General features: G+C 47.9%; 1 protein-coding gene across 3 annotated transcripts in view; it reads right to left on the bottom strand.

Annotated features, from left to right (window-relative positions):
* ZDHHC14 (zinc finger DHHC-type palmitoyltransferase 14) overlaps positions 1-24,432 on the bottom strand; it is a 266,206-nt gene that overhangs the window by 22,861 nt on the left and 218,913 nt on the right. For all 3 annotated transcript variants that reach the window (XM_027603530.2, XM_027603528.2, XM_027603529.2), the window contains 2 exons: positions 15,229-15,366; positions 11,923-11,971 (listed from right to left, as the gene is read on the bottom strand). In XM_027603530.2, coding sequence (XP_027459331.1) covers positions 11,923-11,971; positions 15,229-15,366 — 187 coding nt within the window. The remainder of the gene's footprint in view (positions 1-11,922; positions 11,972-15,228; positions 15,367-24,432) is intronic.

A 24,432-nucleotide genomic window follows, 5' to 3' on the forward strand; every position in this document is an offset into this window, starting at 1 on the left:
ACTTCTATCTCAGGAATATTTAGGTGTCGCCAAAAGTTTGCCATCCGGGTAGAACAATGGTGATGTCAGAATACACACAAATGCTAAAGCATGAACCATCTAAAAACCGGTGTGCCGAAGTGGGGCAGGATCCCAGCATTTAAAGGGGCTGCTACCCATGTCCTGGTTGCTGCCCCTTTTGCAACGCCACTTAAAATGATCACCCCTCAAAGGGGGCTTGTTGCCAGTGGACATGGAACTTTAAAGGCTTACAGCTCCAAAACTAAACTTGCAGTTTTCTGTATTGATATCTTATGAGATTTAGAGACGTTTTATAAACAGCAGACTGCAGTTGCATGCTTAGCTCACAGCCGGGTCAAAATGACATGAATACAAGGCAGGATGCAAGACACAGCCCCCTTGCACTTGTCCCTCACGGCGGACGCCCCCCACCGTGTGTCTTAAGGAGTGATCATCATCATTCATAACAACTCGTGGTTGGTGTTTCAGGCTATGCGTCAGGTGGTACTCTGGAGGCCTCACATGGATTAACTCGCTTGATCCTCAGTGACCTGGTGAGAAGTGGGATTCCCAATTACCCAATAGGGAAACTGAGGCAGAGAGCAGTTCAGTATTTTGCTTGAAAAATAGCAGAGCTGGGGATGGACCCCTGGAAGTGTGGCTGGGCCAGTAAAACAGAAAAGCCATGGGCTGGTTCCTTTCCTATTCCTGCTGAGGACCAAGTGGCTCTAGGCTGACCACATCCTGCTGGGGGAGACGGGGGTGCTCCTAGTCACGGATTTGTGACCCTACGGCAGCTTGAGTAGAACACTCCCCTTCAACTTCACTCTCAGGCAGGGGGACAAATATTTGAACACATCTTCTCACTGACTCAATAGCCAGATGTTGAACTATGCCATAATAAGATCAATATAAATTTCTCTTGGGTACCTGGGTGGCTCAGTCGTTAAACGTCTGCCTTCGGCTCAGGTTGTGATCCCGGGGTCCTGGGATCGAGTTCCGCATCAGGCTCCCTGATCCACCGGGAGCCTGCTTCTCCCTCTTCCTCTGTCTCTCATGAATAATTAAGTAAAATCTTAAAAAAAAAAATTTCTCTTAAATGTATCAAAACCTATTTACTGAGCTTTTTAAAAGGGGAAATGAGGAAAAAGCATGCCAATTCCACTGAGAGCCATTTAATAAGAGTTGGATGTTTACTGCCTCAGAGATGGTTCCAAATGATAAAAGTTACCACAGCCAGTCTTTGTCTCCCTCCGGCCCCCAGTAAGACAGTAAGACAGGGAGCCCCTTATGTGGCCGGCGGGGGCGGGGGGGATGTGCATTCAATTCCCTGTAGCTCCTAGCCCAAGATGTTGCACGTTGAGGTACTCACTAGATGACTGTGGGAATGCAAAAGCCTGAAAAATGCTAGTGGGTAGACACCTCTCCATTGGGTTTCTGCGCCATCCCGGGAGTACCTGCTCTGTACCTTTCTGTGCAGCCAGCCCTTTGCACTGAGGACAGGGGAGGTGGGGAGGCATTCACTCCCTGCTCTAAGGGAGCACGGCTCTGTCTGCCCATGAGAGGTAAGCAAGGCGAGAGTCCCTTGCAGACATACAGGCAGAGTGTTGGACAGCATGGTGAGGGCATCTCAGTATTTGGAGAATCACAAAAGGTGAGAGACCATGGAACCAAAGATTTTTAATCTTTCTGGGTCCCCACTCTTTTCTCAGAAAAATAGGCACACACACTTTTTTTCCTTATAATTTCAGGAGTTTTGGAAACTCCCCTGACACCTCTCCACAGAGCCCATGGACCTCAAGTTAAGAGGTCCTGATTTATTTTAATCCCTTAATTTTACAGGTAGGAAGCTGAGGCCCAGAGGGGTCAAGCCACTTTTAAAAGTTCACACAGCAGTTCACGATAGAACAGAACTAGAACTTGGTCTCTAGACTTCTAGGACAGAAAGAACCCTTCCCAAGGCCCCATACGATGGCATGTCACAGGACTGGCTGCCACCGCAGCAAGGTCCGCTGCGATACGGAACCTGACCCATCAGTCTCACAGTCTTTGTGTTTCTTAGTATGTCACCAGCCATCTTTCCGTTCTCCAACCGTCAGGCTGGCGATGGTATTTTCTGCCAAGCACCAAATCCAGGTAATAGTTTAACAAGTCTGTATTTCATGTGCGTTTCCTCACTAACCCAAATGCCCTGGAATACAGAATGGCTGGGGAATGCCAAGTCCAGGCTCTGCCTGGGGCCCTCTCCTTCCGGAGCACTGAGCGTTACGAGGCTCTGGGCGGCATATGGTGTTCAGGGGCTCTTCTCTGCAGCCAGAGACCTCACGAATTTTAATCTGCTTCAGGTCTCTGTCCTGGGTTCTGATGTTTAAAATGTTAAGAAACGAATGTTCTTAGTAATCTCTTCTTTTTCTCTCTTAAAAATTACAGTAAAATCAGAGTGCACCCTTACAGGAAGAGTTTCAATGGAAGAGCGGATATGAGTGGTATTTCCCTTTCTTCTCTAGATTCAGGGTCTCCGTCAGCATTTAATGCTTGCAGATATTTAGGTTCAGGAATTTGTCAGCATATTTTCCTCATCCATTGGATGTCCTGATAATCCTTAGAGATGGGAACATACAGCTCATGCCCCCGTCACCCGAGCGCCATCGCTGTGTCTGGGGTGGGGACTCTTCACGTCCCAGTGATTCACGTGACAGGCACTTTGGGAAGTCACGGAGACCCTTCGTGCTCATGTGACCATCATCTTTCAGTCTCTGAAATCCTTCTGTCCTACATTCTTTAATACCGGGAAGTAAAGGTGCACATTCTCCCAAACTAATCTGTGAAGTCACTGTAATTCCCGTCAAAATTCCAAGTGGAATTTTAAAAGAGGAATCAGACGAACTGACTCTAAAACTCATCAGGAAGAGAAAATGTGCAAGAACGGGTAAGAAAACTTGAAAAGAAAACAACTGCGGGTTGGGGGATGGGAGGAGACTTTCAGTAAACAAAACGAGGTGCAAACAGCACCAGCCCAGAGTCCGAGAGAGACCTGCGGGCATGTGGGGGTGCAGAAGGCACTTCAAACCGCTGGTGAAAGAATACATTAGTGGTCCTCAAAGTGTGGCCCGTGCCACCCTTAGGGTCCCCAAGATCCTTTCAGGGAAACCCCCAGGTGAGGACTATTTTCCTACTGATGCCAAAACATTATTTACCAGTCTTGATGCTCTTTTCTCTTTCGGGGTTTCCTCTGGAGGCTGCAGGATGCAAGACTCATGTCCTCACTCTCATCAAGACTAGGATGAGTGCTGGTGCATTTTGTGTTTTAAAAATTTCTCAGCCATAGTTTTAATGTGACCTCTAGAAATGAATATAATCTATATAAACAACAGCTCTTTGGGTCCTCAATAATTTTTAAGAGTGAAAAAGAGTCCTGAGACCAAAAAGTTTGAGAACGGCCAGAACAGAATACTGAACAGTACTGGGACACTTCACTAAACATCAGGAAAAACAGTGAGAACTTCAGCGCGTGCGCACACACACGCGCACACACACACACACACACACACACAGATTACAGAGAAATTACTTTTGTCAGACTGAAGAAATAAAATCTAAAAGTATTAGAGGAAAATAAAGGAAATATTCCTACAATTTTGGGGGCATGGATATAAGGCACCAAATCTAGGAGTCATGATTATGAGATTTATAGATTGATTTCATTAAAAAGTTAAGCATTTTTTTTTTTTTTTGTATTGAAAAAGTAAAGTTAAAAGGTAAGTGACAGGTTGGGAGAAAAATATTGGCAAGAGATATTAAATAGTTATTATTGAGAATAAAGAATATGTTAATAGGAAAAGAACAAACAACCCAATACAAAATGGACAGAGTATGGACCAGCACATCGTGGTAATGAAAAAAAAGTCAACAAACAGGAAAATCAGCACAAGGTGGCTATCATCCAGAAAATGGAAATTAAAACAATGAATTTTTTGCCCCCCATCAAACTGGCAAAAGTCATCCAGTGACTTGACAAAATTGGCAAAAGCCATCCAGTGTGGGGGAAGGAGTGGGGGAATGGGAGGATGGATTGGTACCGTCTCTCTAGGGGACATCGTGGCCTGCCTCATTAACTTTCACCTCAGTGATTCCACATTTAGTTTTCAGTCCTGGAGAAACTCTAACACTTGTGAACAAAGAGATACAGGCAAGAACATCCACTGCCTCATTTTTTAAGCAGTGAAAAAAAAAATTAAGAAATCTAAATACACATCAACAGAAGCATACACTATGGTTCATCTGCATTCTGAAATTCTATAAAGCAGTTGAAAAAAATGAGGTAGATCCCTATGTTGACATGGAAGGTATCTCCAGGAAATATTTAAAAATCAGACTCTTGAGCAAGGCAAAGAGTATGATCCCTTTTCGGTAGAAACTTTCCCTGCCACGGTATATTGGTATGTGTACGGACTCCCGGAATACCATCTGGAAAGACCCACAAAACCCGACAAGGATTCCTGTGAACGGTCAAGAGCAGCGCTCCTTTTATTAACTCTTAGGTTTCTGACTCTTCGAAATCTTTTACAATCAGAGTTATGTTCTTGTCGTACTTGGGTGATTTAAGAAACCCAACACCACCCTCCCCTGCTTTGTGACCTCGTGAGATGTAATCTGATGCTTATTCTTCGAGGGACTCCCCCAGTCAGACTGGTCAGGGGCACTGGGAAAATCCCCGCTCCCCGCGTGGAGAGAAGGGCAGGTGGCGGGGAGATCCGGACTCTAGCTCTGGCAACAGTGCTGAGCAGAAATTGGGGTCATGTGACCCTTCAGTGCAGGCCCAGCGGAAAGGGACCTAAAGACACCAGTCCTACCTATTTTCTGGGGTCCCTCTGAGGATCCACAGATATAGGGACAGAAGGGTCCATCCTGAAAGCCGAGTTTAGCAAAGGCCTAAGCTGCCTTCATTAATTTTGCAATGGGCAGTACGGTGTCCCTCCTTCCTGAGGGCACTGAGCCAACTCTAAGCCTTCTACCACATTCCATTAAAACAAAACCATGCCCATTAGGCCATCGGTACGTTTCAGACAGTGGGTGCCTCGAAATGAATGCAAATTGGGGACAAAAAGGCTTTCTGTCAAAAGCCTCCACCCAAATAGAATCAATTACCATTTGATTTACCAACCACTGAAAACCCTTCGTTTGGGAGTGCCGAACAATAAGTCATGATTAAAAATGACTGTAATCCTTTTAATTGGATGTTAATGCCATTTCATTGCACCGATTGTTGATCACAGGGCTTCTTCCCCTCTCCGGCTCCTCCTCAAATGACACAGCCCGCCCTGGGGTCCTGTCTCTGGGGGGTTCCACCTCGCAGAACCTGGAAGCTGGTGAGCCCGAGGCATGGCCACGTGGCTCCCGGGGCACCGCGTGATGGGTCCCATTTCCTACGAGGCTGGAGCATTGTCACCGCAGGCTCAGGACTTCTTCCTCTTTCCATATTTCATGCAAGGAACTACAGAGGATCCTGGAGTTACTCTAGCCTCACGTGGCGGTTCCTGGGGGGTCATCTCTTAGGTTCTGCTTGTAAACAGATTTCTAATAGGACTCGTTTCTCCCGGAACCAGTGCTGGCTGTCTCCGTTTTCTGCTGTGCCCTCTTTCCCCTGGACACCCAGGGCTGAACCCTCAGGACTGGCTCTGAGCCCCGCTCCTGTCCCCCCCCACCCCCAGCAGAGCTGATCTGATTGTCCAGCTGCCGGTTGAGCTGGCCCCTTGTCACTCATTTCAATTTTGGGGGCCTCTCCCCTCCAGCCATCTCCTTCCTCCCTCCTCGTGTTCCCTGCTGCAAGATGAGTATTCTTAAGAACACAACAACAACAAAACCCAGCTCTGATGAAGTCATTCACCTGCCAAAAATTTAAGCTGGTTCCCCAGAGTCCAGGGGAGGAGGGCGGTCTCACGCCTTCACGGCTATACGGTGCCGTGGGGGGCCCTTGTCTTCCTGGGAGCAGTCGCTCCTGCCCGCCACCCCGCAACGGGGGCTTAGCTATCACAGCTCCCTCCTGCTATGCCCACAGCGCGTATGAGTCCTAAGTGCATCTGTGTGCCTATACCGTTAGGACAGAGGGCCCGCTCACTGGGAATACCCCGCAAACCTTGCTGAGGGAATGAATGAACACAAACCCAGCTCTGGCCCTACAGGTGATCTGCTCCTCCCTGACACATGCTGTGTTCGCCCAGACTTTGCTCAGGCTCTCGGCCCTGCTTGGGACCTCTCCCCTCCATGCCCCCTACTAGCACTTCCCTCATCTTTCCAAGCCCTGTACAAACATCACCCGCCAAAGGCTTTCCGGATTTCCCTGCATGATGCCCTTCTGGACCCCCACCCCCACCTCAAGCTCTCTGTGATTTCTGATGCCACTTAAGACTCACTCTGCTTTTTAGAAATCCGTGTCATCCACCACAACTTGGCTTCAACAGATGCTCGCCGAGTTGGAGAATGAATCACCCTGCCCACCCTCGCCGCTTGGCCCTCTTTGATAGAATGTGCTTCGAAGGTCTGGGGGGAGGGGCGGTGGATCCTTCTCCACTTTGTAACCCTGGCACATTTTGCACATAGTGGGTGTGTTCAGTCAAATGATCTTGAAAGAAACAGATGCCAAGTGGACCTCCTCCACTGGAGCCTGCCTGGCTGTGGGGATGGAAGGCACGGTGCCATCCTTTGTGGAGAATACTCCCCTTTCGTCTCTCCCTAGAGAAGGCCAGGGGTTCAGAGCACCCAGCCACCACTGCCTCTCCTTCTCTGATGCCGAGATGAGAGGGAGGAAATGGCCCCGGGCCACAGTAGCAGGCACTGGGAGGTTGGGAGGGAGCTGGAGGGAGGGCAGGCCCGGGGCTCTGAGGCCAGGGTGGCATCGGCATTGTGCCCTCCCTCCCCATGGGGCCAGGCCGCGGTGTGGCCTGGAGAGGGCCCTCTGGCCTCTCCGTCCTCCTCTGCCCAGGGGCTCTGTCGCACTCAAACTAGACACCATCCGGTCCACACCACTTGCTAAGGGAGCAGGTGGCTTCCTTTCTCCTGCAGGCTTACTGCTGTCACGTAGGCCCGATGAAGAGCTTCAGGGGGTCGGAGTTTCCCTCATTCGTGTCAGTCTCTCTGATAAGGTGTCTCGGTTTGTTGTTAATTAGCCCTGTGTTTCTCATTTCTCTCATTTCATCAGCAACACGGCTCTTGGTTAGATCTTTTGCAGTAAATCCACTGCGAGAAAAACCTTTGCCTGTGCCCTGATTTCTCAACAGGATATTCTGATGTCATGGTCAGGAGATCAGATTGGAGGCCACTGAAAAATTTTAAATTTGGGTTATTTTCTCGCCCGAGAACACTCGGCCGGGTCACATGCAGAGGCCACACGGGACTCCGGTCCTGTGCTCGGGCAACTCCCCAGAAAACTTCTTGTTTTAAGAACTTGGTGCAGGACAGACTCTCGCTCCACACAGCCTGCAGGGCTGGAGAGGACGAGCTGGGGCAGCAGGGCCAGCAGCCAGGGAAGTTTCCAGGAGTGTGAAATGTCACAGATCCATCTCATCCATCAGAAATCGACCACCTCCAAAGAGACTCCCAAACTCCAAGGGCCTCAGCGATGGAAGGGAGCTTGGAGGTACGAACATGATCTGAGGCTAGAACCTCCTCCCACACCGGCAGGCACGACCCACCGTCTTTCGGACCACCCCTGGTCCCTGTGACCACCGCTGGTCACTGCTGCCCCAGGCCACGCTGTTTCTGAGCTGCCCCAGTGGTGAGCACACCTTTCCCTGTGAGCTGAAAACGGCCCCTCGCCCGCACCGCCTGGCTGTCCCCACACCACCTCCAAAGCCACACAGGTGTCCACAGGAAAGGCAGGAGCCAGAAATACTGAACAGGTGTCTGAATAGGATCCAGCCTGACTTACCACACATATATTATCACTCATAACCAGAACTTAATATTTTTCCAAAAACACATCACAACCCCATAGAACCTAAGGCATACTTTCTCTTCGGGAATACCAATTCCTGATAAATCATCAGACCTCAGCACTTCTTAATAGATTCACTGGATAGAGGGAGGGATTCTTCTCCAAAGCAGGTATTTAAAACAGAGAAGACCCCGTCAGCACAGAGAGCCTGCAGGTAAGTTGTACCGATGGAAGGGGGTGTTCGGTGGCACATCCAACGGTCTATGTTCTTTGTAATTAAAAAACCCAGCACCTCACTTTTTGGTATGGGTAAGTCTGATGTTCCCGACGTTCTCTGCTGCTTCCAGAAAGAGTAAAGAAGATGCAGGTTGGGACAGCTGCTAAAACAGCTCCTGTCCTCTCCCTGCCCGTCTCTTCCCCACTGGGCTGTTGTGCCGTCACATTCCCCTGGGGTCCTCTCTCGGTCCCCGATTTTCTCTGGGAGAACAGCAGACAGTCTTTACGTCACCTGTGCTGGCTGCCCTGGGATGCTTTGGCTTCAGCTCTAGGTCACCTTTTTACAGTGGATCAAGACGTGCCACAAAACCCGGCCTCAGGAGAGGATACACACGTAGACACACATGCACACCACACGTATGTGTGTATACATAGATACTAACCCATCACAACTTTTGTCTCCCACCCTCTCTCTCCTAGAGTGACACAAGGGGCAGCAAAGGAAGGAAGAGCAGACACAGACTCAGAAGCGAGCCGGACCACTACCGAGCTTCACGGATGGGTCTAGAAAGAAATCCTCTCAAATCCACCAGCACTTGAGTGCCTGATTCCAGGGTACTTCCTCCCCAAAGGCCTGTGGGGCTGACGGGATGGTAGCCTCCCCAAAGATGTCCTAATCCTTGGCAGCTGTGACTCCATTACCTACATGGCAAAAGGGAGTTGCAGACTGAAGGGCAAGACCTTGAGATGGGCAGATTATCCTGAATTCTCAGGTTGCGGCCACTCTTCAAAAGCAGCGAGCCTTTCTGGCTGAGGTCGGAGAGATGGGTGGGAGAGAGGCAGAAGAGCTTCAAAGTGTGGGAGGGACCTGACCCGCTGCTGCTCGCTCTGGGAGCAAGGAAGTCCTGAGTCAGAGAATGGAACAAAGAAACAGGCCTTCGTCCTACATCCCATAGACGTGGTCAACCCCCCGAGTGAGCCCAAGAGAAGGTTCTCCCCGGAGCTTCTGGAAGAGAGTCCAGGCTGGTGATATGTTGATTTCAGTGCTGTGGGTCCCAGAGCAGAAATGAGCCACGCCTGCTGGACTTCCGACCTATAGAACGGCATGGCAATGAATTTATGTTGCTTGAAGCCTCCAAAATACAGCCAGGCACATGCTGGCCTCATGCACTTACAGAGCGGGCTGTGGTCGCCACTGGCTCTGATGGGGCCATGTGGCTGCCAAGCTCCTGAGCGTGGAGGACATGCCTGGGTGACACCCACAAAGAGAACAAACCTCAGCACCCAGATACGGCAACACCATTTGGAAAGCCAGGGGCTGAGATTCTCGTGCATTTTCAAAATCTGGGCCATAGCAAAGACTCTACCTCTACCTGAGAATGCTATTTCGAGGGAAAATAAGCTAAAAATTGCTCGGAAACTGGTAAGAGCACTTCTCTCTCTCCTCTCCTTTCCACGTGAACGGTTTCTCCAGCAAAGTCAGCAGGCCGCTCGTTCTACCAGCAACATTTGTCTGTTCCCCTTCCTGGGGAACACAATGCTCTTGATTATACACACCATGAGCACAGCCTAATCATGAGAATGAGCAGACGTGTGTGCTCGAAGGGAAGGTTCTGGCAGAGACCGTCCGTTGCACATCTTGCCACAAAAAAACCCCTTCTTTGAAATCACTTCTGTCATGCACGTAAACGATGCTTTGGTGCTGGGTGTTCTCACTTATATTGCATATAATTGACTTTGTCACCCTAGCATGTCAAGTACGAAATGGCTGACTCTTGCGGGTCAAAAACTTGAGACCCAAAAGGGTTGAAAGAAATGACCTCAGATCTCCTAAAACTGTGAGGGTAAGCAGGAATCCAGAACTCACTACCTGGTCCTTCCTTGTGATCTGATAAGATCCATGAGTTGGGAGGTCTGGAATAGATACCTGGAAGACTCAAGCACAAGGAGTGCTGTGCCCGCAGGTGGCATGGAGGCGAGCCCCAGGGAACGGGGGTGGGGGGGGAGAGCCTGCTGTCCCCAGGGAATGGAGCCGCTGCGATCCCCCAGGTCTCAGGTCAGGCTCTCGCCTCCCCTCCCCATGGAGAGGAGTCCCTGCCACGGATGCCTGTTCATTGTCCAAAAAGCTCCACGGGCATCCTGTACAGACCTACGTTGTCTGGGAAGTCACAGGTGCCAGGGACAGAGAAGGAGCGGTGGCTTAGGCTGCAACCCTCTTGAGGCTTCAGAAAGCGTGCCAGCTCGCAGCCCAGACCTCAGTTCTGGTTCTAAGGTGCATTTATAAAACTTCCCATGACCAGCATGTTTTCATGATGTAACCAGTTTCCTGAAAGACAGACGAGCCTCTTCTTCTGGGAAGAAATGACAAGGCTTGACTGTAAGATACGCCCAAGCAACATGTCTTGAAAATAGAAGGGCACAGAGGAAATGATGGTGGAGGGTGCCAGTGCCGGCAGCACTGGGGAGAGGGACGAAGAATGACACTTCCCATGGGACCTGTTCTTAGCAGCCACGGACATTGACAATTTCGTCCTCAGGACCACCTTTCCTTCTGGATAACTTCTAGCCAACTCTTGCCTCCTAGATTCCCTCATAGAAGACAGGACATCCCTGTAAAATATATTCGTCAAGTCCCCTCTGTGTATCTTCCATATGTCCCTTTCCCCTTTTTAGGAGGTCAGTTGACTAAAGAATCTGTACTTATAACCAACATTCTGTGCTATAAACCCAGAAGCACCAACATGGAGATACTTTATAGAATGAAAATATATACAGGACCCCATTTGTTTTCAAGTATCTTCATAACAACACACACACACACAGACACACACACGCTCCCAGGGACACGAGCCGGCTTATCTTAATAACTAAATGATGTAAATGCTATGTATATCTTAGCAAAGGTCTTCATTCATTGTTTGAGAATTCTCTACCACAAGATGAAGATTACTTTGGGGAGTAATGAGAAGTTCTAGTCCAGCCTACTTGGTTATATGAGGAAGAAAGAGAGCCGGTCCCAGATGGAGCCGGGTCAGTGGGTCCAGTGGGCCCACCCTACACTAATGAGTGTGAAACCTAGGGGGAGACAGGTGAGGTGGGGGGGCCCATTCAAGCACATCATGGGTGAACATTTTTCTTTCAAGAAGTTCAAAATTCTATGGCACATGCCCATATAAACTGTTTGGCAGGATGTGATTAATCCAAAGAATTTGAGATTGACCATTGTTAAGTTAGTCTATTCAAGACCATGAAAAGGTATTCTGTTCCTGGAAATAATACAGGTTATCTGGACTGCCTGAAGGTGTGCCTAACGGCACTCCCAGAAGGAATCCATGGAGGGGGTCAGATGATTCCCATCAGGTGACCTCATAGTGATAAGGCCACCCACACAGGGGCAACTGTAAATACTCTGTAGGGACCACCTGCTCATCAGAATGAAGTCCACTGGACCTGGCAAGCCCTCCTTCTCCCCAAACCAATCTGACTTAATACAGATCAATGCAGGTTTCTGGGGTGAACAAGAATTCACACTTGGCTTTCTAACTAAAGAGCACTTCAACTTAAATATGGCTAAACGAGTCACGTTCAGGTTCAAGGATTCAGACATTACCACTTATGCGCATAAACGTAGGGAGTTTTTTGGATGGAATGAAGGGAGAATACGATTTCTGAGAAGAAAAGCCAAGGCACGGAGGAAGGGGTAGTTGAGTGGAAGGTCAGTCCAATACTTAACAGGTTAGCATTGTGGAAAACAGGGCAACCCCAAAGGATATCTTGCAGGACTGTCCTTAAGTGCGTTTAGGAATCCTGTCTGTTGTGAACCTGTGGGAATGAAACCAAAATTTAGTATTCAAACATTCACCTCCAGGGAAACAGCCCTCATGTTGAAAGCTCCCTCATCTACATAAGAATAATAGGTGTCTAAAGATCAATTAAATAATTATACTTTGTTGTGCTGCAGCTCCCAGTCTGCTGATCAGGGACTGAGATTCCACTAAAGTTATTCAACAAGAAAATGGCAGATTCATAATTAGACCCAACATCTGCAGGATATTTTTTCAGTAAAAGCAGATGGATGTCTGCATACTTTCCCATAAATTATAGTTCTGATTACTCCTTTGTTTTCCTCATTTGAATAGGAAAACAGAATACTGTATGCTATTTTTTCCTGTTCGCTTATGAAAGACTGTTTTTCCAAAGTTTGTTAACTGTTGACCTAGGACATCCTATAAACTAGGCTACGTATAAAAGACGTAATTTATCTGCACTCAGAGTAAACAAACTCATAAAGTTGGAGTTTATTACTCACTACTTTAGGAGCGAATTGTTTGTGCAAAAAAAAAAAAATTTCTTTAGGGGCTTGAGTAAAGATGCATCTGACAAGAAGCAATTTTTCTTTTATGTGTTGACATCATGGTTTTTAAACATAAAAGCCCATGTGGAGGGAATGCTGGTGCTCCCATCCCGGGTGGGGCTCCTGCTGTGCGGCGTGAAGCTGTGTGTTTTGGGGGACGTAATCTGGCCTGGAGCAGCAACGGGAGGGACAGGAAGGATGGATACAGGGTTGGGTGCTGCTGTGGCCACACGGGACAGTTAGAGGCAGGGTCCCGGACCCTTCTATGTCAGCGGGAACCGGGTCCGGCCATGGGAAGGCTGAGCATTTGTCCTCAAGGTCCCATTCCCTCTGTGCTGTCTCCCCCACTGGCCACCACTGAGGCACAAGGATATGCCCGGCACTAGGATGCCAAAGGGCGGGAGAATGAATAAGGAAAGCTTAAGGCTTTCTCTTCTGCCTCTGCTAGGTCAGGGGGCAAAACCAGCAAGTGGGCTGGGGCAGATCTTAGAGCAAACACACTCTTGAGGCAAAATGAGGACACTAGAAGAAATGACTTCTTTTTCCCTACTGAACCTAAACTGGTTCGCTTTCCCAAACTTCCCATTCCTGATAAGGAGGTCCAGCTGCCAGGCTCCTCAGAACCTTTGCTACAACAGGATTCTGCCCTGGCTCCCCTTCCTGTCATGGCTCCCCCAACCTCCCTGGAGCCTGTTACCTGGCAGGGAGAACTCAGGTGACAGTTCTCCAGCTGCTCTCAAACAGCCTTGGCCAATGTTTTCAGAATCTTAGGGGATCATGGGAGCCATGTAAAAACCTGCCCTTCCTGAGAGCACTGAGTGCCGAGCCAAGTCGGGGGTGGGTGGGGTTGTTTAGCAGGGGTTGTGAGGGATGCAGAACAACGGGAGAGGAAAATCCTTATTTGCTTTTGTTCAACATATTCGGGTAATTTGCAAGCGGATAAATTCTGAACGCTTTTCTTTGTGGAAGATGGGACTAACAATATATTAGCATAAACTACGGCAAACTTGATTTTGCTGGAAACGGGGTGAGTAAAACTTCAGGGGAGATAAAAGTGAAGTGTACATCATCCAACTGTGGTGGCAGTGGCTGGCTTCACAGTGATTGTGCGTGTGTCTGCGTGTGTTCCCAGAGCTCAGGTGTGCAGGTGTGCAAGCGAAAACTGGCCCTTGATGTCCAGGATGCAGGGGCAAGGCCATAAATACATTTTGATAATACACATAGGAAAGCATTCTGAAGTTGCTAAAGATGATTAAAAATGTCAAGTTTAAATACTATTTTTTAATGTCCTAAATGTGCTGCAATCTTGGTGTTTATTTCTTCTCGTTTCTGATTCTTTTGCCTATTGATACGCAGAGAGGACCCTGGCTGCTTTTTCGCCATTTTTCAACTCCGAAATCAGAGGGAAAAGGTGCCTCTGCAGGGGCCACGGGGAGTGTGGAAAGGGCCCCTAACGAAGGGTCATCCTCTTCTTGGGATCGCACGGAGTCTTGAATCTCAAGCATAGATTCCAAGCTTGCATCATGTTGGCATGAAGGGATTTCAGCCAAAAAGAAGGGACCTAAGTTTTAAAATGCCACGAAAATTTGGGAGATTCCACTTAATATCCAAATTTGACCAATATATCTATGTGAAATTCTCCATACCGCCTTCTTGCCCCCCAGGACCCCCCGACCCCCAGAAGAGAGGCAGAGAGTAACTCCAGCCTTAGCACATCATCTGTGGTTTCAGTGCTGCCTCACGGGGAGAAAGTGGGGCTGTGTTCAGATGCTGCCGGAAACATTGAAGAAGGGAGCTCCGCACTTGCTAATGGGCGGTTGTACTTCTAGAATGCGGACAAGAGGCCCTGCTGGGCTTTAATGTTGCTAATGGCACTGGAATGGACATTTAAAGGCTTAAGTTTATAGTTCAAAGCCAATTCACTTCCTTCTGATCATTCCCTGTTGCTGGAAAGTCGATAACCAAGAGAAAAAAAGAAATTCAAAGTTATGACCTTCAGAATGGGAAATGAAAAATGTCATTTGCTCACGCAAATATATATTAAAATCCTTAGTATCCGAATCTCATTTTTAATAAAGTTGCTTCCTTCATACGCCAGGGATTTACTAATGTTTAGCAGACAATTGAAAATCTTTTCGATTGTGTATCTTTAATGTGTGTGTGTGTGTGTGTGTGTGTGTGTGTGTGTGTGTGTGTGTCTTTATCCCCAGACAATGTTTTCTAGGGATGGTGACCGTTCTTACATAAGCCCCTATCATGTTAAAAGCAAAACAAAACTACTGTTTGATGGTTATCATTGCAGCACATTATCCTTTGTGCAAAATGTGGGAATGATTCTTCCAGGGGATCCCTTAGCCGAAGAGAAAGTGAGGTCACTGAGGTTGGAGCAGGGGCAAGTGAAAGAGAGCCTGATCTGCCGTGATCCGGCAGCTGTGGCTGGAAGGATGAGAAATGGGGAGTAGAAGGAACAAGGAGTGGAAGGCAGGGAGAAGGGCAGAGAAGAAGGTTGCGGGGGACGGTGGGGGGGGTGCAGAGAGGGAGGGCGGGGAGGGAGGAAGGGGAGTACACGAAGGGGGCAGGCTGGAAGTGAGGAGAGGAACAGGAAGAGGGAAAAGAGAAGAAAGAGAAAGCCCGAAATGATCAAAATACTAACTCAAAATTAAATCAGAAAACCAAAGGCAGGCAAATGGTTACATACGTAATCTGATTTCGCCAGCATACTTACGAAGGATGACGTGGGTGATAACGAATGCAAATATAAAGACTGTCAGAAAAGACAGAGATAAAATAAACATATAAAAAAATCTGTAGTTTCTTTTCCCCACACAGTTGCCTACCCAGGGACAGTGGTGATCAAACCGTTCTGAAATGAGAGGCAGAAAAAAAAAAAGGAAATCAGTTAATCGAATGTCTTTTTACTTGAGGGAGCCCCTCCCTGCTCCCCAATACTCTGACAACACAGTTGACCCTTGAACGGGTGCAGGGGCTGGGGTGCCAGCCTCCTTTCACACAGCTGAAAACCCCATCTAACTCTGACTGCCCCGAAACGTAACTACTGATAGCTATGTCGCTTGGAAGCCTCGCCGATCACGTACACAGTCAATTCATACACATTTTATACATTACAGGTATCGTATACTCTACTCTGACAATAAAGTAAGCGAGAGCAAAGAAAATGTTATGAAGCAAATCATAAGGAAAAGAAAATAAGTTCACAGCACTGCGCTGTCTATGGAGGACTACCCACGTATCAGTGGCCCCACATAGTCTGGGCCTGTGTTGTTCATGGTCAAACTGTATCACCAAATCACATCCTAGCGTGTTTCCAAATGCACCACTCAGAGAAATGCTTAACATGAAGACGTTTCAAGAACAGGATCATTCTTTCAATAGAACTTAGCTGTTTTGAAAAAATGAGGAATACACCTTCTTCTCAAACAGCAACTTAAAGAAATGGGAACTCAAATTCTCATTACAATGAGAAAAGTAAAGATTTCCCTCTTTTGTAAAAGCCTCTGGGACTCACAGAACCGTCTTCCGTCTTGCATGCGTGCGTGCGTGCGTGTGAGTGTGTGTGTGTGTGTCAGTAGCCACAGACAGAGGTCACGGGGTGCCAGGACAGAGGGATCATCCCTTGTTCGCCCATCCCATAACAACCGTTTCCCAAGGAATGTCTCCACTATTTCAAGAGTTGTAGGAAAATTGGTATTTTAAAAAATTGAACTGTGATCTTCATGTCCAATGTAACAAACTGGGTTTTTTAGTCTGCAGCTCTCAGCTAAGCTACCTGTAAAACGAAGATGCTCTTATAGACTTGTTGTGGGGTTAAATAATGTCTGGGAGGGCATTTTTAAAAGTACAGTGTTTTGTACTTTGTCAAGAGAAGTCGCATACCTTAATAATACCTCTGGCCTTCAGCCATTTCTAGGAGGAAAATGATGTTGCCCTATTTTCTAGAGGAGCAAACTGAGTCCGAGAGAGAGGGGAGACTGCTCAGGAGCAGCGGAGCCAGGAGCTGGGGCCAGGCCCCCCCCCCGCATACACTGGTCTGGTGGCCCGCGGACACCCAAGGGCCGGCACTGGGCACTCTTACACTGTTTCCCCCGGAAGCCCGTGCATAAACCCACGTCTTCTCACTGCAGGAATTTCACACAGTCTGTAATGCCATTGTGATTTGCCCCTCCCCTTGCAAGTCATGGCCAAGTGCTTCTCTTTTTTCTACTGCTCAGCCGATCTTCCACCCAGAAGGACTGTGCAGAGCGCTCTACTAACACACTCACCCTGATCAGACCGCCTGCTGCCCGTGGGGCCGAAAACACCGGGGGGGGTGGGAAGGACGACTTAGCTTTTTACTCAGAGTCTTTCCCAAGCTTATCTTCTACCCAGTTTTCATCTTTTAAATACCGATGTGCTTTAAAAACACACAGAGAGACCTATGGGAGGTGTGACCGTGTTAGTAAACCAGTCCAAAGCCAGGCAAGGCAGAGTGTCCTTTCTTTCTGGTCACTTGTCATAAATCACTCATCTCCCATTCTATGTCTCCTGCAAGCTTGCTTCTTGAAAAGGGCACTCCTGTGTCAAAACCACCTCATTTCTCCCAAGTCATTGGTCTACACAAAGAAGGGCAAAAAGAGAGAGAGAAAACAAAAAAAAAACTGAACCAACCAGATTTTCCCAAGACTTTGAGTCCGTCATTTTGAGAAGCCTCTTTTTCTTGATCCATGAGTATCCAACATGGGAATGGGAAGTGGGAGACCGGGGGCACAGAAGGACATGTTGGGTTGGCACTTCTGATTCCAGCTGTGAAAGCCGATCTCCAAATCCCAAATATGTCGTGCACTGAGCCTCTTCCTCAAGTGAAACTTGTTTATCAGCACACAGGACACCAGGGCTTGGGAGATGTAACCATCGTGGACACGCCCCATCGAAGCACAAGGGTCTTTGCGGCCCCCTGGAGACCGTGGCTAGGGGGGCAGGCAGTTGTTTTGTTTTCAGCTTAGAAAATTTTAGCTAAACTGTGACTCTGGTCTTCCTGAGGGAGCAGAGCAGCTGAGGAAGGTGAGGAGCATGAGACCCCTGCTCATGGCACCTGGGAGGCTTCCTGAGAAACCAGTGACATCTCAGGAATGGTGTGAATGCCTGGCTCTCTGGCAGTCCTGAGCTGGAACAAGTTTCCATTTGGAAACTTGTCTTACTACTGAAAACTCATTGTAGGCTTACAAAAGCCTCACTGAAATGTAGGCTCCCCAAGAAATTCTCTTGTTGAATGTTCTTCATGTCCTTCTTTGTGTCTGCTGAACCCACGGTGGTAAATGAGCCTAAGAGCATCGGTGGGCATCTCTGTCTTTCGGCCACCTTACCCGGTGCCCTCCTCCCATTCCCTTCCTCAGTTTCCCTCTCTGCCTGACTTCTGGCGGCAGGCTGCACCTGGGGCTCAGCCTGGGCCTCTTCTCCTCTCCGTGGATTCTCTACCACTGGGAAGTCTCTCTTCATCCCAACATTCAACTGCCAACCATACACCAGTGATGCCAAAATGGCCGTGTGCCGCCTTCAACAGGTCCTATCAGCTCTACCCTCGCTTATCTCCAAAATCATTCATTTTTTATTTGTGTTTGCCAACGCCACTCTAAGTGTTTAATAAATATTTGTCAAAGGACTGAATAAACCCTCATACTACCAAAAGGACATCCATGCCAGCAAGCGTGTTGGCCCAACATCACTCAGTTGGCGAGTTGCAAGGCTGGGACGAAGCCTGCTCCGTCTGCCTCCAGGACTCCTGGCCATGAGATGCACACTGCCTTTACTGAGCACTTTCCATGTGCCCAGTGCTGTGTCAAGCGCTAGGAAGGAAAACAACAACGACAACACTCCGCGGCTTCAAGGTGCTCCTCATCTTATTTGATGGGGTGCTTTATTTTTAGACTCCAACTATTCCGCAGACTCAAGGAATGAACTCCTCACAGAGAAAACCTGATTTAGCATCTAACTCAGTCTGTTCTCTCTCACCAGTGTTGGCAAGCGTACAACACCCTCCCTTTACGGGTCAAGGATAAAAGCAGGACAAGGGGTGCTCACCCCGTCCTGCATGGCTCTGCTCTGAACACACGTGCCCTCGCTCTGAGTGGAGGAAGCTGGGGGGATGTGGGGGCGGCGCCAGGGGTTGCTCTGAACGGGGAGGCTTCTGTTACTCAGTTTCCCAGGAGAGGAGCAGGTGAGAGTCGGGCACAGGCGGAGCTGGGACGAGAGCAAGTGGCCCCAGCTGCACACGACGTGCCCCGTGGACCTGAGCGAAGCAGGAATTGCCTGGGAGGGAGCAAATCTGGGGGAGGAGAGGGGAACCCAACAGCTGGTAAAGCCAGTTGCATGCATCCACAACACCTGAGACATTTCGAACAGCGATCATTAGAGGTCAGTTTGTGTGTTTCCTGCAGGGAAAAATTAAATGTAGTGTCCTATGTCCTGGGGGTGGGGGTGGGAGGTGTGGTGGGAGAGTCTTTAAGAAAACGCTTTGGAGTTGCTGCCACATCCCTTGATTCTGAAGTTTGGACCCTGCCAGAAGGGAGTGGTCCCTACGCCGCTGCATTTCCGGAGAGTTTAAGCACCAGGAGCTATTTTCCCTGTGCTGTTGTGGATCCGGGCTCAGCCTTGCTGCGCACAGGAACAGAGCCTGACGGGAGGGGGACGGCACACAGGGGCAGGGCTGGGTGCTGATAAACCTGATGCCACCCTGTTACGATCTGTGGATTCGTTCTCCCCTCCTTCCCCAGGTGAGCTTGCAGTGAAAAACCATTTCTAGCTGCTTGAATAGCCTGGCAGACACTCAACACACATGCACCAAGCCAAGGAAGAGACGCCTTTAATTGCTACTGGTAGGTTTCCGAGTGATCCCTGGTTGCCAGGTGCAGACACTGAAAATGCTGGTGAAAGAGAAGATTTCAGGCGAGCCGTCCCGAGGAAAAGGCAGGGGTCCGTGAAATTTGACTGTGCTCAGAGAAGGCTGAGGGGTGGCAGCTGTTGACCAGAGGCTAAAAGCATCGACTGGACAGTTAGTGTTAGTCGGCTCATGGCGAGAAGTGGCCTCTGGCCTCTCCCACTGACAGGGGGAGGCAGGGGTGGGTTTATTAAAAGCTCCAGAGGATGTCACTGGGAGACCCAGACGCTATGGGGTAGGATGCGAACCAACTTCAAAAAGTCACCTGCCCCGAGATCCTAAGTGGGGGAAGAAGGTCCCATTAAAATGACCAGTGGGAACATACTTTAGAAAAAGGAATTATGCAGTGATCACCAAGACAGCATGGTGCTGGCACAAAAACAGACACACAGACCAGTGGAACAGAATAGAGAGCCCAGATATGGACCCTCAACTCTATGGTCAAATAATCTTCGACAAAGCAGAAAAAATATGCAATGGAAAAAAGACAGTCTCTTCAATAAATGGTGCTGGGAAAATTGGACAGCTATATACAGAAGAATGAAACTCGACCATTCTCTAACACCACACAAAAAGATAGACTCAAAATGGATGAAAGACCTCAATGTGAGGCAGGAATCCATCAAAATCCTAGAGGAGAACATAAGCAGTAACCTCTTTGACATCGGCCACAGCAACTTCTTTCAAGATACAGCTCCAAAAGCTAGTGAAACAAAAGCAAAAATGAACTTTTGGGACTTCATCAAGATAAAAAGCTTCTGCACAGCAAAGGAAACAGTCAACAAAAACAAAGAGGCAACCCACAGACTGGGAGAAGGTATTTGCAAATGACACTACAGATAAAGGGCTGGTATCCAAGATCTATAAAGAACTTCTCAAACTCAACACCCAAAAAATAAATAATCAAGTCAAAAAATGGGCAGAAGACATGAACAGACACTTCTCCAAAGAAGACACACAAATGGCTAACAGACACATGAAAAAATGTTCATCATCATTAGCCATCAGGGAAATTCAAATCAAAACCACGTTGAGATACCACCTCACACCAGTTAGAGTGGCAAAAATGGACAGGGAAAGAAACAACAAATGTTGGAGAGGTTGTGGAGAAAGGGGAACCCTCTTACACTGTTGGTGGGAATGCAAGTTGGTACAGCCACTTTGGAAAAGTGTGGAGGTTCCTCAAAAACTTAAAAATAGAGCTACCCTATGACCCAGCAATTGCACTCCTGGGTATTTACCCCAAAGACACAGATGTAGTGAAAAGAAGGGCCACATGCAATGTTCATAGCAGCAATGTCCGCAATAGCCAAACTGTGGAAAGATCCAAGATGCCCTTCAGCAGACGAATGGATAAAGAAGATGTGGTCTATATATACAATGGAATATTACTCAGCCACCAGAAAGGATGAATACCCAACTTTTACATCCACATGGATGGGACTGGACGAGATGATGCTAATTGAAGTAAGTCAAGCAGAGAAAGTCAACGATCATATGGTTTCACTTATTTGTGGAACATCAGGAATAACATGGAGGACATTAGGAGAAGGAAGGGAAAAATGAAGGGGGGGGGAATCGGAGGGAGAGACGAACCATGAGAGACTATGGACTCTGAGAAACAAACTGAGGGTTCTAGAGGGGAGCGGGGAGGGGGGATGGGTTAGCCCGGTGATGGGTATTAAGGAGGGCACGTACCGCATGGAGCACGGGGTGTTATACGAAAACAATGAATCATGGAACACTACATCAAAAACTAATGATGTATTGTATGGTGACATAACATAACATAATAAAATAAAATTAAAAAAAAAGGAATTACGGTCTTACTTTGTTAGCCCAAAACTCAAAATAATAATGAACACGATATTATTGATGATTAAAGGTACCGTTCGCCCGCTGCCTGTTACGTCATCATGTATTATTATTATTTCATCCCTTGTCATTTATCCTCGATGACGGCCCCAGAGTAGGTGCTAGGACCACACTTTACAGATGAGGGAATCACCAGGAGAGATGAGGCGCTGCCCATCAGGAACCGCAGGTTCTGAGTGGAAACTGTCTCTCCCCTGATTGAAGGAAGATTAGGGGGAGGAATGAAATATGAAAAAGACCCTAAACACAAGGAAAACAGGAGCAGTATTAAAATTTTGCAAAGACAGAACAATCCACTGAAAACTTTTTTTTAATTTTTAAAAAAGATTTTAGAGAAAGAGGGAACACAAGCAGGGGGAGAGGGAGAGGGAGAAGCAGGCTTCCCGCTGAGCAGGGAGCCCGATGCGGGGCTCGATCCCAGGACCCTGGGATCATGACCTGAGCCGAAGGCAGACGCTTAACCGACTGAGCCACCCAGGCGCCCCTCCACTGAAATATTAAGGGAAAAAAATTTGCAGAAGTCGCATTTGAAGGCTGCCAGAGAAAGGAACACAACATTTGAAATGTTAAGAAGTTAAAATCTTCTAAAAGTCGGGCTCTCATATAGGCCCTCCAGAGTGGGATCCAGAGATAGAGAAAGATCATACCCTCAGTCCAGGCCGCAGGGGACCAGAAAATTCTGCATTTTTCAGACAGTGGTCCTGGGCTCTGGATGGGCTGCATCTCAGCTTGGTCAGGAGAAGGGAAATAATAATCCCCATTTCCTGCTCCAAGAGTGTCTTGAGACTCATGTGAAAAATATAGATGTAAATATGCAACTGAAATTTAAAACTCCTAATTTAAATGTTACCTCTAAATTAAGTTAAATGTTTTTAAATGTATGAAATGGGAAACATTTTTCTTTAAACCCAGGCCTTTTTTTTTTTTACCTCCCAAATTAGAAAAATCTTGCCCTATGAGGTATTTTTTTTTTTTTTTTTAAATGACGACTGTTAGAGTGGTACGTATTGTTACCTGGCCTTTCTGATTCTCATGTCATTCTCAGACACTAAATAATTCATGCTGCTCTAAACTTTTGGTAAGACCCAAGTTAAAATAGCTTTGCTGCTGTGTTCCAGCATTGGTTGTTTCTGGAAAGCAGCCTGGCAGGCTCACTTCACCTCCTCCTCCTTCTCACACTTTTATCCACTTTTATCTCCGTGAGTCCCTGCCCCAGGCACTGGGCTAAGTACTCCACATGAATGGTGTCATTTACTTCTCAGGCAACCTGGTGAGGCTGATGCTATTATGCCCATTTTATAGATGAGAAAGTGCAGATGGAGAAGTTGGCAGTGGAATCCAGGTGTTAACCCGAACCCTTAACCACCACCACCCGTTCCTGCCTCCTGTGCTGGTCGCTGTGCCTGCTGGGCCTGAGGGCCCGGCCCCTCCCTCCTGGAGCAGCACCCTTGGGCACTCGCAATCCCAGGCAGGTCACAGGAATGGGAACATGACTGGGACATTGCCATCCCACAACTGGCCCTTGTGTTGGTAAGCCCTGTGGGTCTCTTCTGGCTCAGGGCATCTGTCCTCTGCAGCATGCAGAGAAGGCCTAGTTCAAGTCTGGGGATGCCCACCCTCAATCAGGAAGAGCTCCAATGGATAAACTGACCTCATTCTCAGCAGGATGAAAATCAGAAGTGGGAACTCCTTCAGAGACATACGGATTTGACAAATCTATTGACACTGTGGGGCTTGGGGGTTCTTTGGGGGCAAAGGGATGTATCAGGAAAGGTTTCCTACCCCCTCCCAACACTTCTTAGCTCCTTATCTGAAAATGAGTTCTGTCCGTAATATCATATTAACTAATTCTGTGGCCTTAAAGTATTCATATATCACTTCTACACGGGGACTCAATTCCTTCACGTGTAAAAAGTTGAATTCGATAAGCCCCAAGGCCGCTTTGAGCTGTAAAATAAAATGCAAAACGACTCTGTGTTTTATTAGTACCTGTAGGGATTTTTTCCAGTCTTGAGCCTTTGCCAATGTCCTACGAATTAAGATTCTACAGCTTTTAGCTCCATTTGTTAAAAAACTAAAACTTTCCATGTAAAACCAATGAGTAAATGTAGAGTTGCTGTAACCTTTACAATGCAATTTAACGTCACCTTGGGCAGTGGTATGGGATCAAAGCATCCCCTACCACGGTCTCATCTACACCTCCCCCCCCCCACCCCGCTCTGGCTTTGCCATTACCTGGCACAGTGCTGAGTCTCTTTGGGCATCGGGGGAGGGGGCTTGACAACACAAAACTAAGGTCCCTTCAACTCCTCAAATGGCAAACTGTACACATTTTTATTTCCTTAACTTGTCTCAGTTTAACTTCTCTTTGTAAGGCTGGTTTCCAGTGCTGGGGGAATTTTCTGCTTCTAGAAGGAAAGCATGCAGGGGAGAAGCAAGCCTTTGGGAGCAGCTGTGCCATGAGACCTGCTGGTGAGAAACAAAGATGACAACAAAACTTGAGAAGAGGGGAAAAAAAGGTCTTTCCAGAGAAGCAAAGAGAAACAGTTGTCAAAAAAAAAGAAAATGGGGGAGAAGGCAGGGAAAGACTTAGTTTATAATACAAACAGTTTTTGAAAGGAGGTGTAAGAAAGTTAATAGAAATGTGATGACTTTAAAAAGTGAATCAGCCCATTATGAGGTAGAAGGAAAGAAATCCTACAGTTTCTTAAATTTGGGGTCCTGAAGAGGCATCCTAGGAAGTGTCAGTTCCAATGAGGCAGGACAATGGCATTGCCTTCCCCACTCTGGCTGTCCCGCCTGCCCTCGGAAGACTCGGAATGAGAGCCCCACCACGGAGCTCTTTGAGCTTCCTGGAATTTAGTTGCTGGATTAGAGATCTAGCTCATTATGACACGAATGGTAATGTAAGTTCAAATGTGTATATCCTCCAGAAAACAGCCTTGAGGCCTGGGTGGTCCCTGCTGTGTCGTAAAACTCTGAAATAAGCCAGTACCTGGGCACTTGGGGAGTCTTACTTCCTGGCAGCCACTCTCTGAGCCCGCCCAGGCCCTTCTCAGCCTTGGCCCCCTACTGTCCGTGGGTCTGCAGGGCCAGAAATGCTGTCTGGGAATTCCCCTTCGT

The sequence above is a fragment of the Zalophus californianus genome, chromosome 7 (assembly GCF_009762305.2).
Source record: "Zalophus californianus isolate mZalCal1 chromosome 7, mZalCal1.pri.v2, whole genome shotgun sequence".
NCBI lineage: Eukaryota > Metazoa > Chordata > Mammalia > Carnivora > Otariidae > Zalophus > Zalophus californianus.